The sequence below is a fragment of the Helianthus annuus genome, chromosome 14 (assembly GCF_002127325.2).
Source record: "Helianthus annuus cultivar XRQ/B chromosome 14, HanXRQr2.0-SUNRISE, whole genome shotgun sequence".
Lineage (NCBI taxonomy): Eukaryota > Viridiplantae > Streptophyta > Magnoliopsida > Asterales > Asteraceae > Helianthus > Helianthus annuus.
This window is the reverse complement of record NC_035446.2, coordinates 124264688-124285245: the sequence shown is the minus strand read 5'-3', so window position 1 is coordinate 124285245 and position 20558 is coordinate 124264688. Positions and strand designations below refer to the sequence as shown.

The following is a 20558-nucleotide window of genomic DNA, read 5'->3' as shown; positions in this document are numbered from 1 at the left end:
GCCGGGTGGTTTATGAGAAATTAGATAAATTTTTCCTAATAAATAAATTTTAATAAGAGTAAACTGCCATTTTGGTCCCTGAGGTTTGGTCACTTTTGCCACTTTAGTCCAAAACTCAAACTTTTTGCATCTGGGTCCCTGTGGTTTCAGTTTTATTGCCATTTTGGTCCAAAAATGAAATCATGTCATATTTGTCTTATAAAATCCTGCAAATTTTGTCATTTTCCGCAGGGGCAAAATGATCATTTCTTTTTATAAATAAATATCATATTTTATAAGACAAATATGACCTGATTTGCCTCTGAGGAAAATGACAAAATTGCAGGATTTTATAAGACAAATATGATCTGATTTCATTTTTGGACCAAAATGGCAATAAAACTGAAACCACAGGGACCCAGATGCAAAAAGTTTGAGTTTTGGACTAAAGTGGCAAAAGTGACCAAACCACAGGGACCAAAATGGCAGTTTACTCTTTTAATAAACTTCAAAAGATTCCTACTTATCTATTTTTCACAAAAAAAAAAATACGAAAAAGTAAAGCCATAATAGTGTTTTTGTAAATTATAAATTAAATCATAAAAGTATTACAATTCTTTATCTCTCACCTACCCCTCAAAAGTCTCAAAGTTCAACCTTTCTCACACATTGAAACTGGGAAGAAACATAAACTAAACAAATATTAATTTTTGCTGCCAATTTGTTCAATAAATACGAAGATCGAGGTTGTATTTAGTTCGATTGGTTTTATCTGGGTCACTCTATTTTCAGAATCGATTTCGTGACATTTTTTGTCTCTCTCGAGTTAAAGGCAGTAGATGATGGTGGTGGATGACGGCGGTGGAAGACGGTGACGAGGCGACGACCAAGGCGGGTGACATTTTTTGTGTCTTTCTAGAGTTAAAGGCAGTAGACGATGGTGTTGGACTACGGCGGTGTACGATGGCAGTGGACGACGACGGTGGACGATGGTGGTTGATGACGGTGGTGTACGACGGCGACGAGGCGACGACCAATGCGGTAGATGAAGAGGCTACTGTACCCGCTCTTCAGTCTTCAGAATAATGGAGAACCCGAACTTCACCTGCCTCGACCCGTTCTGACCCGTTTGGTCACCTTCCTTGACCCATGCTGACCCGCTCCTCCAAAGCAAGAATTTGTCAGCTATCCATTTTGACCCGTCCTTCACTTTTTACTTACCCAAAGTAACCCAAAGGCATAAAATTTTGACCCATATCTACCCGTAAATGATAGTTTGGGTTGTGATTGCAAGCCCTTACCAAGATTCATGTAGTTTGTTTCATCGATTCAATAAACATGTTGAGAGATAAAGTTATTGGTTTTAAGATTAATTTTACCGTCATATTAATTTTGAATGTACACTAGGTGACAACTTATACTTGTTCTAAAAAATAACAAATACATCAAGTCAATAATGGGTGTCACTAATCAAGGAGACCTTAGCCTCACAGTCGGTTGACATGACAAGTGGAACTCGAAAACTATCACAAAGAATCAAGGATATTTAGAGCGTAGGCATGGTGGGGCTTGGGTTGGGGGCATGAGTTGACACGTAAAGTTTGAGCCCTTCCACCGTCTAGTGACGTGTCCGTGGGTTATGGCGGGGCGTAGGTGCACCGCTTGGGTTGGCAGGTTATTAAAAAAAATTTAAAAAATTCACACAACATTTATAAAAAAAAAAAAACCTAAAATTTTATTAAATTTTTAAAAATTACATAATCCTAAAAATTACATAATTCCTAAAAATTACAAAATAAAAAAACCTAGAGCGTTAGGTAAATTTCAAAAAGGGCGAGCTTGTCGAACGCCTTTCGCTCCTTGCCTCGAAACTCCAATGTTCGCCACCGCCATCCGGTCCTCGTGGCTTAACTCGCCGCTCGGAACGGCTTCGTAGTAGGCTTTGAAACGATCGAGCTTGGGCCGTAGCTCGCGCCATTTATGTTGGCACGCGTTGAGGTTGTGTCGGTCGTGTCCGACGTTATGTCGGTAGCTTGCGAATGCTTCCGGCCAATATCGTGTTTGGCCGGGTTGTCGGCCCTTCATAGCGTCAACGACGCTTGTGACGAGAGCCAATTCTTCTCCGTGGGTCCAAGAGGCCATCTTCTTTGGGTTGGGGTAGCGGGTTCGTGGGATCAAGCGGGTTATGGTTGGGGTAGCGGTGGACAGCGACGATTTGGGATGGGGTAGCCGGTGGGGTTTGGGGTTACATTTATAGGGGATGTTGGGGGTTGGGGTGACCGCTTGGCTTGGCCAAACGGTTGGAATTTAAAATTCAAACCCGCTATGACATGGCGGTGGACAGCGAATAGGAGGCCGCCACATCGGATCTCAAGCCCGCCCCACGCCCCGCTTCAAACCCAAGCCCCAAGGGCCACGCCCCAACCCAAGCCCCATACCCCATAGTCTTAAGGGATAATCACCAAAATAGCCATTGAATGGTCGACTTTTCAAAAATGGCCAACTGAAACGGCTCCACGAGCCTTTTCATGAGTTCTGACACTGTAACGCTCCGCATTTTCGTACCTTTCTTATTTTAGCAAGTCGTGTTGTACCTTCCATATTTAGACACTTGTACTCTCTTTGTAACCTACTTTCGTTTCGTTTGTAATTCGAGACTATTGATCATAATGAAAACGAAGCTATTTTATTCATGTTTGTGTTAGACTTATGTGCAATGTTCACGTTTGAACGATATATTATCATAGACTCCCGATTCGTTATTACGCTTAATGCTCGTTAAACAAGTTGAAACCCGTAAAATAGTGAAACTCGAAAGTTTCGCGAAATGAATAATCATTTAAAGATTTTTATTCGTTATAAATAAGGTCATTTAAACTAATTAAATTAACTAATTTTGTTATTTAAAAGTTTATTTTTATTAATAAACTGGTTAACCTCGTTAGATATTAAAGTTAGTAAACTAACTTAGTTAGTTTAAATTAAAACGTTAGTTTTCTTTTAATATAACTTGGTTATTTAATAATTCAGGGGTGAGTTATGCAATTTTTTGAAAGTATAGAACTTGCAGGGACTGGTTGTGTAATATTTGAAAGTTTAATAAAACAAAAAAAAAGAATAAAAAAAGAACGCTGGCCACGGGACTCGAACCCGGGTCAGTGGTTCCACAGACCCACGCATTAACCAGCTGAGCTGGGACTCCTCATTGAACAATATCAGCCCAGTAAAATATATATCAACTCGTTAAAACGGCCTGATTCACAGCCCAGCGCGGACAGACTCGTTTTGGGCGGGTTTTTGGTGAGTTTTTGAGTTTTAAATCATGTTTTAACATTAATTACTAAACCACAACCTAACCTAAACCCTCTCCTATAAATACACACTCCTTCCAAGCTCAAAACACTTTACAAACACTCTCTAATCTCTCCAAATTCACTCTCAAAACTCTTGCAAATCAGAAATTCGGGCAGATTCAGACTCTTGCATAAAAGTGAGTATAACTTGCTCATTTCTTAACGAAATCACTTGATTCTTCTTCCTACTTCCTTGGATAATCCTTGGGTTCGATTCCTTGACTTCTCCTTGGAGAAATCAGACCTGGAAATGCCCTGAAATGGTCCAAGAACTTTCTGTTTTGTTCAAACTTGTTTAAACTTCATCCAACTTGTGTCTAACACATCTCACACCAATGTCCTAATGCTTACAACCCTTCTTATGGTTGGTTAAGCTTAAAAACATGGTTGAGACACTTAAATCAGAGGATTAAACCTCATAAACTTTCTGTTTTGTTAGGGTATTTAACCCACAAGTCATGTCAAGCTTAGACTTTGGTGAATGAGTGATTGTAGAACAACTTGGGTTGTTCCAACATAAAATCCTCACATGATTTGATGATTTCTTTTAGTTTAGATTATTTACATAATTGTATTAACCCTAGTTCGTGACCCTCCTTGGTTGTCTTTACATCAAGTGAGGTGGTGAACATTCAAGGGGTCCCTAAATGGAAGCATGTTCTTCCTACCCCATACATGACATTCATGAATGACTCGAGGTGCCTAAACGAAGATCTTAATCTTCTACCTCCTACTTGAAATATTGAACTTAATAATATGTAATACTTAAATATATATATACACACATTCGAACCTTTAATATTAAACTTGTGTTTATATGTTAAGGTAGTAGAATGACATCTAAGACTTAACACTCCAAGTATGATTCTAATGGGCTTACTACCCATGAAATACAATATAACCCCAGTGGTTACGTAGTGTCATATAAGAGTGTAAGTTAAAGATGATTATTTTGATATCATACTTTATGTTATGTTAAACTCCAAATTTATAATCTTCCGTTATGCGCCAAACTCACACACCTACGTTTCCTTGTGTAGAAGGACTAGGTGCTCCAACTTAATCCATCCACCAAACTCGCTCGTGGGATTTCAAGTGGGAAAGCTTGCAACCACCGTGAGTATACTCGAACCCATTTTACTTTTAAACACTTTGGGTGCAACATGTATTCTATATTAAACGCACGTGACACTTGAAACTCATTTGAAACATGCTCTATCCTTTTAAACATGAAACATGAAACTTGTGATACTTGAGACTATTTTGTGCTATGTGAACGTTTAATCCTTGTGTGTAGTTCCGCCTTAACAATGGTAGCGCTATAGGGGTAATGCACCTCCCCCATTTGTAGTCGAGGGGTATTGTTAGGAGGAGACATATTAACCTCCCGTGAAACTTTGGGTTAGGTACTTTAACGCATTGGAAACTTGGGCTATCACTTGGACTGCGTAAACTAGCATGGCTGAAACTATTTTATTATGTTCATGTTGGATATGAGTATTATGCTATGTAGACAAACTTGTATACTCGCTCTTTGCTTTTGCATTGAAACTCTATTTTAATACATGTTGCAGGTTGATTATTGAAGTATGGATGATTGATGAAACAAGTTTAGGGTGGCTAGATACACACCTAAATTTATCTATCTTTTGTTGTTATGTTATTTGTTGAAACAATGTTGTTATTTCCTTTTGAATATTGTATAACATTTAGTTTTGAAATGAAATTTGAATTTAATTAAATATTGTCACATAGTGTTATGACGTCTCTAGCAATCTTTACACACTTCGTCTCATCCCGATGTTTCCGCCATCGGTTGGGGTGTGACAGACACGGCTTAAAAGAACTTTCCTCAGCAGCCACTCACATTTTGACACGTGGCGACTCCCTTTCTCTCTCCTCTTTATCACTCTCATCTCTCTCTCTAAACCATACATTCTCTCTCTATATCTATATCTCATTTCTCAGTTCATATTTCTCCGTTCACAACAATATTTCTCTTTTCCATTTTTACCCTTCACCACCACCGAGTCACACCGTTTCTATCACAGCCGGCATACCATCTCCGATCATCTTCATCGGAAACTCACATTATGTTCATTTTCAAAACCACATGAAAAGTTGGCCATTTTTACAGTGGTGGTTGTGGTGGGTGGAGGGTGGTGGTGCTCGGTGAGGGTGGTGGTTGGTTGCAGGGTGGTGGTGCTCGGTGAGGGTGGTGGTGGTTTGCGGTGGTGGTTGTGGTGGGTGGAAGGTGGTGGTGCTCGGTGAGGGTGGTAGCTGGTTGCAGGGTGGTGGTGATAGTCGTTGAAGAAGAAGAAGATATGTATATATGTATATATATATACACAGAAGAAAGATGTGCAGGTTCAATTCAAGAAGAAGAAGATATGATGTGATGATGGAAGCAGATACAGGTAGAGAGAGAGAGAGAGAGAGTGACTGAACAGAGGTGTAATGTCAAAGTGTCTTGAATTCTTGAAGCATATACAGTTGCAGTTGACACGTGTCAAAAGGTGAGTGGTTGCTGAGGAAGGCTCTTTTAAGCCGTGTCGGAACTCGTGAAAAGGCTCGTGAAGCCGTTTCAGTTGGCCATTTTTTAAAAGTTAACCATTCAATGGCTATTTTGGTGATTATCCCGATATTTAATATTGAGTTTGGTTAAATATAACCCCTTTAAACGTACCTCACCCTATGTGAGAGAGATACTATTTTTATATAATAGGTCCTTCCTCATATTTTGTGTTAGAAGGTATGTTAGGAGCACCTTTAATATTTTCTTAGTTTCACTCGGTTCATAGCTAGAATGTACTTGACTATGCCCATATGATTGTTTACATTTTGGCATTGTATATTTTTCGTGGTTGAGTATGAAATGTTTTACAGATAGAATTTGGTAAAATTTTGATTTTCAAACCTAAACATATAGAGAGTTTAATAAATTTTGATTTTTCAATTATGAACTTAACTAAAATTTTTAGTTTCAAAATTCAAATCATATTCAATCTTAAACTCATGTTCGATAAACAATTGCAAAAACATTTAGTACGCTCAAATCACATTAAAAAAACTGACCCTGCAACGCGGAGAATCAATTCTAGTTACGATAAAAATCGGGAGAATGTAAATTTTTTAAATCAATTTATTATTTAGGGTAAATTACTGTTTGGGTCCCTGTGTTTTAGTGGTTTTAACCACTTGAGTACAAAAGCAAAAAGTTTAACGACCTGAGTCCCCATAAGTATTTTCTTTAACCATTTGAGTCCAAATTTCTAACTCCATCCATCAAGTCTGTTAACTATGAGGGTAATTTGGTCATTTACACACAAAGTACAAGTACAAGTCTCTTCTCTTTCTGTAAACACCACCGCACAACCACTATCCCCACCACTGCCCCACCATCATCACCACCACTGCTACCACCATCGCACTACCGCCACCTCCAAACACCCACCACCACCGTGACAGAGTTCCTCGCTAGCTGAACTTTGTGAATGTGATCTAACAGACAATGAGACAAACGTAAGGATATTCAGTAGTTGCATAGAGATCTGTTTAATCAGATAACCAATGAAGCATTCGCAATACTGTTGTGAACCTAGAAGTGAACCTTAATTTCATCAAAAAATTTATTTCAACAAATTAAACATCCAATTTTCACTAATCTAGGTCAATTACGCACAAAACAAAAATTCAGAATACATAGATATAAAAACAATTCATATATAGCCAGTGATCAGATAGATTAAACCTACACTGAAGTTGAGAACAAGCGAGCCTAACAATCATACCGAAGTTGAGAGGATTGTTCCAAACTAAACGGAATGATTCTTCGACAGTGGAGGTTGTAGCGGCGGCGGTGTTGATAGAATTAACATTCAAATAGTAACCATCCACTGACATCAATGGAGTGTAAGACAAAGATTTAGAGATCCCGGCGCCGGAAATTATAAATCCGTTCGATGAAGATAAGCAGACAATGAACTTTCTAGGGAAGTCAAAAGCGTTGACCATCTGAGATTGAAACGCAACTTTTGACCTTTCGAAACCTAGCACACCTTTGGCACTGTTGACCGAGCCTTTGACTAAATATTCCGGCGAACACGAAAACAAAAAGATTTCAGGGGTCATACCATCGACAGAGACTATATCCTCGGCGAGATCTCCGAAAGTGGTGTCTCCGGTGATGGGTTTTGTTGGGGAACCTGACAACTGGGAGACGGACCAGCCATCAAGCATTGGAGGGAACCATGGCTGACGGTGGTGTTGATGATGGAGGTGTGGTGGTGGGATGGAGGCGGTGAGAGAGAGAATGAAAGATGAAGATCTGAGAAAGATTATAAGAGAGAGAGAAAGAGAATATTAAAAACAAATTAGTTTTTTTTTATTTTTTTAATTATAAGGGTATTCTGGTCATTTAACAATACTTAACCAAAAATTCTAACAGTGTTAGAAATTTGGACTCAAATGGTTAAAGAAAATGCTTATGGGGACTCAGGTCGTTAAACTTTTTGCTTTTGAACTCAAGTGGTTAAAACCACTAAAACACATAGACTCAAAAAGTAATTTACCCTATTATTTATCTGAAGGTAAATGTTTTTTATCCGGTCAATGGGCAAAAATTCATGATATTTACCGACGATCGGGTAAAAAACCACATCCCCTAGTCGTTGATACTACTCTACAAAACAACAACCGTCCAAAACCACACCCTACAATTTGACTTCTTATTACCACCGCTTCCAATCTCAGCTTCTCACACACGATCCGTCACCGGAACCACCAATCGCCACCGTTACGAATGGCGTGGTTAAGATCTGCCGTCAACAAGGCCGTCGAGGTCGGTAACAAGAACAACCTCACTCGCACCGTCAAGAATTACGCCGATACTGTTGTTCAACACGCCGGTCAAGCCGTTGCCGGCGGCGCTAAAATCTTCCATGACCGACTTGTAAGTAACGCTACTTCCTTGTCTTCATTAATTAACATTTGCTCGTTTTGTTATTGTTTGTATTGCAATTTGTGAAATGTTGATTGTGAATGTTTGTTTGGTTGATTGGAATTAGGGCTTTATTATCTGGCTGATAAATTAGGTTACATTTAATTGCAAGTTTATTATGTGCGTTTAAGATGTAATATTATTTCGTAAACCTAATAATATTTTGTAGTGGAATTGAAGATCCTATTGATTAAACTTAGTTAAGTTTGATGATAAGAGGAAAAATTATATTTGTTTTACTTTGTTAGATGCCTTTAGAAATAATGAAATAACGATAGAATCACACGGCAAAACAGGCACGGCCCCCGAACATCACATTAAGTTAAAGAAATTTGAACTGTGAAAATTAGAATCCGACAAATGTAACTTTGTAGATTTGTCCAAAGGACAAGTGGTACATGACATAGATTGTGAGTTTGTAGTAATACGAAGAGAATTATTGGAAATCATAAAGTTAAAAGACGATGACGTGGATGACCAAGACACCTGTGCAACAGAGAAGGCAGTCTTATGAAGAGTGTAAAGTTGCCATTAGAATGTGATTATATTGATATTTTCATTTGGGTTCCGTTTGGTTTATTGAGTGGTGTATATTTGATATTTTCATTCACTGATTAGTATTCCAATATGTTATTCTATTGCTTATTGACATTTCATTCATCTATCTACTTGCTGTTTCTTTCAATCTTTTGATGAAGCTAAGCATGACAGGGGGCTAGAAGTTTCAAAAGCTTTAAGCAGACTGTAAGAAGATTAGAAGAAGCATCCATTTCCGCCAGAGGTCCAGAAAGGATACTCTTGATGCGAAGATGGCTTGCTGCGCTAAAAGAAACCGAAAAATTTTCAGGGGGCTCTCTTGAAGATGACGACAAGAATCAAGAACCACATTTTCCTTCTGAAGAACTGAATGACAATCCGAAAAAGCCCTCTCTAGTGAGTAAATCCACCTTTTATAGTGATACTTTTCAATTTTTAGTGTATGCTACATTTGGTTGATGGCCCACCACTTAGTTTATCTTGTTTCTCTTTCCAATAATAAAGTATCTTTCTTTTTGTTTTATTGTAGTTTCACTTCACTAGTGGTGTAGTTATAATAAAAATAAATATATATTTTTTTCATTTCTTGTGCTAATACTTAGAAATCATGGCAGGTTCTGTACTACGACTCTGATATGGTTGGAGATCCAATGAATTTCCGTGATGTTTTTCTTTACAGTCAAGCTTTGGAGGGTATTACAATATCTATGGTAAGAACAATTGTAATGTTTATTGTTTTTTTGAAATGCATGAATAGACACTGCAGTCTGCAGCATCTGTTGAATAGACACTATATATGTATCTCTATAGCTTTCTCATGAACTAAAGGCAAGATTGTAAATTTGTAATTGGTCATCTGATTCTGTTCAATAAGATTTAGCTTCCATGCTTCTCATGATTATTGACGAAAATTATAATATTAACATCATCTTCGTATTTGGAGTAAAATGCCATTTTCTTCCCTGAGGTTTGGCCAGTTTTACGACTTTCATCCTAAGGTTTTTTTTCCGCATCTGGATCTAAAAGGTTTGAAATCTTGCCATTTTCATCTGGCTCGTTAACTCCATCCATTTTTCTCCGTTAAGTCAAGGGTATTTCCGTCTTTTTTTTTTCTAAATTAAAGGACAATTTGGTCTTTTTCACTCTATGTAAAAAGACCGAATACCCCTGAAAAAGACTGAATTGCACTTTAAGTTAACAAAAAAGACGGAAATACCCCTAACTTAACGGAGAAAAATGGATGGAGTTAACGAGCCGGATGAAAATGGCAAAGATTTCAAACCTTTTGGATCCAGATGAAGAAAAACAAACCTTTGGATGAAAGTCGCAAAACTGGCCAAACCTCAGGGGCGAAAATGACATTTTACTCTTGTATTTGGCTAGAAAGTTTAAGATTTTTTCCCCTTAATAGATTCTTGTACCGCCAAATGAGGAGGAGGTTTCTCTGCTTCTGGAATTTTTCGGGCAAGTATTTTTTAACATATTTTATATGAGTTTACATCTTTACATCACATGGATAACGTAGATCATTCTTGTGTTTCACAGTTGCTGTCTTACTGGAGGAAAAGAAGTTCATAACGCGATAGTCAGTAGCATCCAGGATCTGGCAAAAGCATTTTCAGGCTATGAAGATGAAGTGTTAGTAAAGCGCGAGGAGTTACTGCAGTTTGCACAAGGTGCCATCACTGGTTTAAAAGTCAATGCAGAGCTTAAAAGGTAAAAGTCCAAATGTTCTGAAAGTATAATAACATGTGATGCAATTGTATTCTGAAACTATAATAACATGTGATGAGTCATATAATTCTCAGAATAGATGCTGAAGCCTCTGTGCTCAAGGAAAAGCTTGATGGAATGGAATCATCTGCGGAGATAATTGGTGACGGGTATGAAAAAGCGTCTAAAGAAGCAACCATTGCTACAATAGAGGTGAATCTGTCTATCAGATTTTAAGTACTTAAAGTTTCATTAGTATTTAGTCAATGGATATGATAAGGGTATATCAGGGAGATTTGTACTTTGTAATCTAAATGTTATGTTTTTCTAGTAGGCTCTGAAGAAGGCTCTGGCGCATATTAGAGTTTGCTCTAAGCTAGAAGGGCTTCTACTGAAGAAGAAGAGGCTTTATGGTGGAGAAACCCCTGAGGTTCATGCTCAAAAGGTGGTTTTTCTTTTAAGCGTTATACACTTATACATGTTATTGGCTGATAATTCTGTATATTCTCCAACATGCAATATCAACTAATCATTTATCTGTATTATTATACTCAATAGAGATTACACTTTAATACTTTATCATGAGGGAGAAACCTATGAAAAATGTACATTAAGGGGGTTTGTGGACAGTGGCGGATCTAGGATTCCGACCAAGCGGGAACGTTTTATAAATAGGCGGTAACGAAATCGAAAAAACGTCAAATTTTTCCAAAATTTACACTAAAAACGTCAAAAATTTTCCGACCAAGCGGTAGCGGAGGCTACCCCTTGTTTAGCTATATATCCGCCCCTGTTTGTGGAGCGTGAAAATTACCTAAAGGGACATTAGATAACAAAACAGGCAATGGGAATATTGGATACAGTGGGAAAAATTTCTATGCTTACAAAACTTCTGTTGCATTCTTTTTACTATTCGTTTCGTCTTTCACTTTAAAAAAACGTGTTTAAAAAGTTTGACGAGTAGAAGTGGTGTGTTTGGGTCCAATCAGGTGGATAAGCTGAAAGTGTTGTCGGAATCTCTTGTTAGCTCCTCGACAAAAGCCGAAAAGCGTATTTCTGATAACAGGTATTCATACATGCTATATATTCTTTTCTGATATTTACATATGATGTGAGTATATATTATATTTCATAAGTTTTTTTCATTTCAAATGCTTTGTTGATAGATAGAGCATTTATAGAGATAAAAGTAGCACACCAGTTTATGCTTCATTCCTTTGTTTTCTTTTATTTTGTAACTTTTGGCAGAGTTCAGAAAGAGGAAGCTTTGAATTTCCGTGTCTCTAAAGCAAGTGAAGTTGATGAAATAGAGAAGGTAGTTTTGATATCTAATAGAATGATTGTAATAACGTTATAACGGTCTTTTTCGCATAGTACATACTCTAATTATTCCTTTATTTTATAGGAATTGGCTGCTGAGGTTGCAGGTCTTGAGAAACAGAGAAATGACCTTGAAGCTGAACTAAAACGGGTCTGTATATGTATCAATTTGATATGTATCATTATATTGGATTTTTCACTTAGGGCTGCTATTTGATATATTTTCTTTTTTGTTTTTTAAAAACTTAATTTTTGTTATTTTGACAAAAGTAATAATGTGGACTTATGTTTTAGGTCAACATCTCACTGGCAGCTGCCAACGGACGGCTTCAGAACGTTAGGGAAGAGAGGGACCAGTTTTACGAAGCTAATGATCAACTTGTTGCACACTTGAAAACAAAGGTATATTTTTCAGTTTAAGCATGCATTTTTTTGTGTTGCAAAATAATAATAACTGCGTTCTCTTATTCTACTTATATGTATAGGAAGACGAGCTAGTGAAATCCATTAGCTCCTGTAAGCAAGAAGTGAATGTCTTGAATACTTGGGTCAATTTCTTGGAAGATACATGGGTTCTTCAACGTGCTAATACAGAGACCAAGGAGAAGCAAGTCAGGTACGTTTTCATACTTAAAAATTTTCTACTCATATTTATAAATAATTCTTGAAAACCGTCGTTAATCTCCAACTTTCAACCTTTTTAAGTGATGAATTGACAAACCACGAGAATTATTTTGTCAACTTGGTCGCTAAACTGCTTTCCGCTTATGAGGTACTTTGTATTCTAAAAATAAGTTCCCAGTTTATACATAGTTTTTGGTATTTATTAATGTTTTTTAACTTGTACACAGGAGGGATTGAAGCCTTCTGTTGAGCGTATCGAGAAATATGTTGAAAACTTGAAGAGCTTAAGCGGAGGGTAATATATACTTACATATCTTTGCTGCAATAGATTTTTAATGTTTAACAATATGAATTACAATCTTTATCTTCTTAATACAGGTCAGATCCACCATCCAATGTGGATAAAGAAGCTTCCAAAGTGATAAATCCTAGAAGAAGCCTAGAGGAGGAATATCTAGACTATGAAGCAAAGGTAGCGGTTACTCATTTGAAGTTCTGTCTCGGATACATTATTAAAAAAGTTAATGCAAAAATACAATATTTATTTATTGCAGATCATTACAACCTTCAGCGTGGTGGATAACATGAAAGAACAGTTCTATTCTGAACACGGGAAAGCTTCCAGGTATGCTTGAATTTGCCAGTCTGGCGGATTTTATAATTGTTTCTGTAGAGCCTTAAAATAACGTGTTAGGTTTTCACACAGGAAAGAAGATACCCGAATCAAAGAACTGTTTGAAAATATTGAGAAGTTGAGAGTAAAGTTTGATTCAATCGAAAGGCCGAATCTTGAAATGGAGAATCCTGATGAAGCAGAGGAGACAGCTGATGCTGAAACGAGCACCAAGCCAGCAGACAAACCTCAGACCCAGACACAGATCCAGACAGAGACCCGGACAAATGAGCAACGGGCGAAGTCACCCACTGCAAAAGGCGATCAGGGTCAGGGTCTTGACCCAGAAGCTGAACTAGCAAAGCTGGAGTCTGAGTTTGGTAAAGTTAACCGTGAGTACACAGAGGAAGAGATCGGCGACTGGGAATTTGATGAGCTTGAAAAGGAATTAAGCAAATAGATAAAATGTTTTGGCTACAATCAAACAATAAGTTAAAAAAAAGGAGTGGCTTTGTATGTACATAATTAAAAGTCTGGTTGATTTGATTATGTGCCTTGTTTATGTAATTTACGAAGCTTGTACAATATCACACAACTTTTATATGTGATTCTTGATGCTTCTCAAAAAAATCTTAGTTACGTTACGTGTTTTAAACTACATGTACAATGATCATACCAATCCAAACTAATTTCCTACACAAAACCACATAATGTATTGTGTATTAATTATTGTTGTTAATTATTACATTTTTAGTATTCCTAGCTTACAACATTAACTTTCTGCTCTATTCCTTTGCAAGCTAAGTACAGGAGCGATTATAGCTTGAAATGTGAAAGGCGATTATTTTTTGTTTTTAGACGACATACATCAGCCTGAACCCTAATGATGGATGGGGGCATGATTCTCCTCGAGTTTCCAGTTGTCTTAAGCGGCTTGTGGCGGCGCCTAATGATGGATGGGTGATCCCCTAAATGGCGACCCATCCGATATCTCAATCGGATGGTTAGGCGTACCTGATGGTGGTAGCGAGGGGTCCGTATCCTCGTCGACGTCCATCTCGTGACCACCAGAAAAGTGGTCCTCCGGTCCAAGTGGGTTATGACCCACTGGCTCATCAACAAAAGCATCAGGGTTATACAAACCCTGGTAGACTGGCGCTGGATACTGGTGCGGTGACTGATGAAAGGTATGTAGGATCCATGCGAACCATGGGGCCCATTCTCTGAGTGGGGCCCAAACGAGTGGGGTAAAGACGGTGAAGTGCTGGCGGATACCGAGTGTCTAGCAGGCTCGGCGAAAGACCTCCAAAGGTCGTTGGCGGCTATGTTGTGCGTGGCGGATGGTGCTCGCCTATGTGAGGGCCCTGCCTCATGGTCGTGAGACGTAGCAAATCCTCCTCGACCTCTCATTCGTGGCGGCATAGTGATCCTGTCAAAAGTCAAACAAGTTGCACAACAAAAATATAAGACAAAGCAAAATAAAAAAAATAAATTAAACGAAATGTTGAACATTTCTTAAGTTCTTTGTCTAGACTCGAAAATCGAGGAATGTGCAATTGTGTAACTGAGATTAAACACAAAAGACTAGTGTTTAATTCGCTCAGCGTTGGCTCTGATACCAACCTGTCACACCCCGATTTCCACGTGTCACCGGTGGGCCCGGTGTGGGGTACAGTGACGTAGTTGGCATCGTCATAGACAATCAACACAATATAATAATGCACAGCGGAAGCAGAATAGAAACATTTCAACTTTAAATAAAGTGCAATAATAAATATCACAGTAGTTGAAATGGATCCACAGGCGGATCAAATAAAATAAGATAAAAATAGTTCAACAGATATAACGTCGTCCGAGTTTGCGAGACCTAGTGGACGCTCTTAGGAAACAACCAGCCTATTTCCGTATAGTACCTGCACTTAACCTTTTGGGAAAAATACGTCAGTTTACACTGGTAAATACAAATCGACTGACTCATTTTGAAAATGATTGAAAATTTATTTAAATGCACAAGGCATAAATGTTTTTATTAACTTGGGATAATTATATAATATAAACTTGTGAACGAATTACATGCACTTATATCTCTGGTGGCCCGGGATCTGCTGTCCGGGCTAGAGATTAAATGACACACCACATTAAAGCGTTATACACGTCGGGTGTACGCCTACACCCCGTGCTCTGGTCGTGGCCATCTCGTAAGATAATGCCAAGGATATCCGGGACACGGTCAATAACCCCCCAAAGCCTTTAAGTAAGACAAAACTGTTTAAACGAAGTCGCACAAGCTATTCAAGACTGTACACCTATAAGGCGCAGGACTTGTGCGCCCGATCAAGCGGTATTTTAAATACCGTACCCCAAGCCCGTATAGGGAAAATAAGTCAAAATGTATTTACCTGAGCAAGTATAAGTCACAAATGATAAGTGTTGGTAGCTTTTACCGGGCCTCCTAATCTGGAACAAAGGTTTATAATTAACCTATTAGATTCCTAACGGCCTTTTATTTAAGCCTAAGCTTTGACTGGTTAGTTTTAGGAATGATACGGTTTACGCACTATTAAGCGAAAGACCGGGTAGAATGTGATTTAGACCCGACAAGTTTGAATACTTGTATAATATGGGTATACTAAATACATTCTGGATTTTGAAATAAAAATGATATCGTTTGACCCGTTTCGGTCAATTTACGCAAACTAGTTACGTAAACCGAACCGAACGCGAAAAGGGCGATACGGGTAGACCAATGATTCAAATGCAAGTTCCCTGAGATAATATGCTTAAAATATGATATTATATCAGTAAGTTATGTTCTATATTGCCCGGAATAATTTTAAACCCAATTTATGCCTTAGAAGGGCATTTTGGTCATTTAAAAGATAATAAAAGGGTAAAATTAGAAATCTGAGTTTCGGGTCTGGTTCATACAGTAAATATACTTAATATAACATATTATATCAGTAGGGTATGACCCATATACCAAATTTATCATTTAAAACCAAACTATGCACCATAGGGGTATTTTAGTAATTTCACAAGGGCTAAAAGTGCCAAAACTGGAAGTCTGAGTTTATATACTTATACTTACTGTTTTTATATGAAAATATGCTAAACACATCAGTAGGTATAGGTCTTATATGTTTAAAACAAGTATAACGCTTACTATGCGCTTAAAACGCTAAATATGCGATTTAAGGGCGTTTTCGGGTTTTCAAATAAAATCTGAGATTTTTATATTTCCAGAATACTTATAATAATTTATTCATCATATAAAATCAGTAGAAAAAGGTTTCGGGTCAAAAGGAGGTGTAAAACTCATTTTATGGCTAAAACGGTCAAAACCGACATAAGCCGAAATGACTAGGCGATCTAGGATCCGTTCAGCCAAAAATTAATTAAAAATCATCAAAATTCCCAGAATATTATATTACTTCTGTTGGTAAAAAGTTTTATACCAAAACGTGGCCAGAAACGGGTTCTACGCGAAAAGGACCGTTTATGTAAATTTATAATATAGTTTTACGCTAATGGCCATAACTCACAATCTGGACCACCAACTGATCCGAAATTTTCGGTGCAAGTTTATATATTAGAAATAAAGATTTCTATCCTTTCACTTTTCCAAAAATCACGTTTTATAACAAAAAGGGCAAAATAGTCAACTTTATGCATAAATCGGAAACATGCATTCGAATAGGCTATGCATAGACTCAATCAAAGAAAATCCCAGAAAGTTTAACTAAAATAAAAATAGTCAAAAATACTTTCCAATACAGATCTCGAACATGCATGTACGAATCCGAATCGATAGTCTACGAAATAATCGTTTTACAAGACTTTCGGTTCCGATTCGTGGCTATACTATAGATTGTCGAGTTGATGATGATTAAAACACATTCTTATATGTGTTACAAGTTATTTATAATGATCAATCAGATTGCATGTCTAATATATTAACATTCAAGCTTATTTTTGCGAAAATCAATTCTGTTGACTTTTTAGAAACATGTTTGACTCGACAATTAGCATGCATATAGTGGGATTCAGATAGTGCCCTTTAGAGGGTTTGTTTCCCACATAAATACCAATCTATAACAGGTTTCAATTCGAGAAATGACTGAAAGAAATCCGTTTAATCAGAAAGTCAAAGCTTATGAACAAACAGTTTGACTTTTACTAATAATCGTAACAAGAACGAATTAGAGATTGAATTGAGAGCTTACAAGAGTCCTATAGATGCTTAGTGAACACTAGGATCGGCCTTGAGGATCAGATTAGCTCCAGGGGTCTGCCTTGAAGTTCTTGAATGTTGAGAGCACTTTGGTTACTAATGCAAATGTCCAAGAATGAGCTCAATAATCTGATTTATGGTGTTTTCCAGAGGTTATAGATAGCACACTGTTGCTATAGCCATGCAAGCAATCCTATTGGAGCCCTTGGAGGTGGTGAAAGCTGTTTGCAACTAAAAATTCGGGCCAAATCAGCAGAATTCGCGAACTGGGCATCTGGGCAAGCTTTACGGACCGTATGGTCCTTGCTTTACGGTCCGTAAGGACCTGGTCTGACCAGCAAGTTTCCATAATTGGCAGAAATGGCCCCTGGACTTGTACGCGATGTTTCGGCTACTTTTCTCGACCCGTAAACCCCCAACCTTGGTTTTTAAGAACCTTAGGACTTTTACCAACATGGAAATGTCCTCGGAACATTTTGCGCTCAACCGAAAAGCCTTGAAATTCGACGTTGACGCTTTTAGTCCTTCAAGTACGGTTTTGGCCATAACTTTCTCATACGTTGACGAAACTTCATGAAATTTTAATCACATATTCTAGTGAGTATATTTTAGCTTCTCAAAGCTTCGGGTCTGCCAAAAGTTCACTCAGAGGTATAAATTTAACATGTTGACACTTTTGGCCCCTATAGTTTGAAATACTTCACTTTTGTGCAATTTCCGCGTCGTATGATCCATGAACCATCCGTTTAAGGTTATAAACATTATGTAGGGTTATCATAGAGTCTATTTATCCATTGTTGACACTTTGGACCCTTACGTTCCATAGTTTTCACTGTTTGTCACTTTTAGTCCTTCTAAAGTATGTTTTCACATAACGGAACCTTATGACACGTGTCAAGACATTATTGGACGAAATTTTCCGAGGTGTTACATCCTCACCCCCTTAAAAGAAATCTCGACCCCGAGATTTATTCAAACAAATGGGGATATTTATCTTTCATCGTGGATTCCACTTCCCACGTGTATTCGGAACCTCTACGGGCATCCCACTTGACCTTAACAATAGGCACGTGCTTCCGTCGAAGCTTCTTTACCTGTCGATCCTCAATCGACAAAGGTTTTTCCACAAATTTTAGACTTTCGTCTATGTGTATATCTGTATGCGGTATAACCAGTGAATCGTCAGCGAAACACTTCTTCAAATTACAGATATGGAACACATTATGAATAGCACTAAGCTTTTCAGGCAAGTTTAACTTGTAAGCGACTGACCCGACACGTTCGATAATCTCGAAAGGTCCTATGTATCTCGGGCTTAGCTTGCCTTTCTTCCCAAATCGCATTACACCTTTCAAAGGTGATACCTTAAGCAACACTTTTTCACCTACATCGAAGTGAAAATCTTTGCGCTTAGGATCCGCATAACTTTTCTGCCTATCCCTGGCAGCTTTCAAACGATCACGGATCTGAACGATCTTGTCTGTCGTCTCGAAGACGATATCCGGTCCAGACAACTGGACATCTCCGACTTCTGCCCAACAAATGGGCGATCTACACTTCCTACCGTATAGGGCCTCAAAAGGCGCAGCCTTTATGCTGGAATGGTAGCTATTGTTGTAGGAGAATTCAATCAGTGGTAAGTTCTTATCCCAACTACCACCTAAGTCGATCGCACATGCTCGAAGCATGTCTTCCAAAGTTTGAATAGTACGCTCACTCTGACCATCAGTCTGAGGATGATAAGCCGTACTAAAATTCAAACGAGTGCCCAACGACTGTTGGAAACTCTTCCAAAAATGTGACGTATATCTAGTATCTCTATCAGAGATAATAGATATAGGTATACCATGTAGCGCTACTATCTTATCGACGTATAATTGAGCTAACATATCTGAGCTATACGTCTCTTTGATGGGTAGAAAATGAGCCGACTTAGTCAGTCTGTCTACTATGACCCATATGGTATCATTTCCCTTTTTCGTCTTTGGCAACTTGGTGATAAAATCCATTGTCACCATTTCCCATTTCCATTTGGGAATTTCAGGTTGTTGGAGCAAACCTGACGGCTTCTGATGCTCGGCCTTGACTTGCGCACAAGTCAAGCATTTGGCCACATACTCGGCCACGGACTTTTTCAAACCAATCCACCAGTAGTTTGATTTCAAATCCTGGTACATCTTATCAGCTCCAGGATGAACGGAATATTTAGAGCTGTGGGCTTCCTGGAGGATAACATCCCGAAGTCCTCCATATACTGGAACCCATATTCGTCCGTTTAGTCATAGCATCCCATCTTTGTCGTGGGATAACTGCTCCTCAGTTACTCCCAACTTTTCTGCAGGATAGTTAGCTTCCAGCACAGCTTCCTTCTGTGCAGCTAACACCCTTTCATTCAAGTTATTTCTTATTTCAATGCGCTTGGCATTGATTCTGATCGGTTTAACCCTTTCCTTTCTACTTAAGGCGTCGGCAACCACATTTGCCTTGCCTGGATGGTATCGTATCTCGCAATCATAATCATTTAGAGTTTCCATCCATCGCCTTTGTCGCATGTTCAATTCCTTCTGATTGAACAGATGCTGAAGACTCTTGTGATCCGAATAGATTATGCACTTGGTCCCATACAAGTAATGTCTCCATAGCTTCAATGCAAATACAACCGCACCCAATTCCAAATCGTGGGTGGTGTAGTTCTTTTCGTGCACCTTTAGCTGTCGAGAAGCGTAGGCAATGACTTTGCCTTTCTGCATGAGTACACAACCCATGCCCGTATGTGATGCGTCACAATACACCACAAATTCATCTATACCATCGGGCAACGTCAACACTGGCGCATTGCTCAGCTTCTGCTTCAGAATGTCAAAGGATTCCTGCTGCTTAGGGCCCCAATCAAACTTAATCTTCTTACGAGTCAATGAAGTTAGGGGCGCAGCAATTCTTGAGAAGTTCTCGATAAATTTCCTATAATATCCTGCCAATCCGAGGAAACTGCGAATCTCGGTAGGAGTCTTCGGCTCCTGCCAGTTCATGACTGCTTCTACTTTAGCGGGATCTACTTGGATACCACGCTCGCTAACTACATGTCCAAGGAATTGGACTTCTCGAAGCCAAAATTCACACTTCGTAAATTTGGCATAAAGCTTCTCTTGATTCAAAAGTTTGAGAATACAACGAAGGTGTTTCTCATGA

General features: G+C 38.4%; 1 protein-coding gene across 1 annotated transcript; it reads left to right on the top strand.

Annotated features, from left to right (window-relative positions):
* The first annotated feature begins 7995 nt into the window (after nt 1–7995).
* LOC110909264 (centrosomal protein of 162 kDa) lies at nt 7996–13793 on the top strand. Its single transcript, XM_022154296.2, has 17 exons — nt 7996–8283; nt 9043–9264; nt 9483–9578; nt 10280–10332; nt 10414–10584; nt 10677–10794; nt 10916–11026; nt 11571–11647; nt 11830–11896; nt 11987–12052; nt 12196–12303; nt 12387–12517; nt 12607–12673; nt 12753–12820; nt 12904–12997; nt 13080–13150; nt 13232–13793. The coding sequence occupies exons 1-17, from the start codon at nt 8134–8136 to the stop codon at nt 13596–13598; spliced, it is 2037 nt and encodes a 678-aa protein (XP_022009988.1). The 5' UTR covers nt 7996–8133; the 3' UTR covers nt 13599–13793.
* Nucleotides 13794–20558: the final 6765 nt, after the last annotated feature.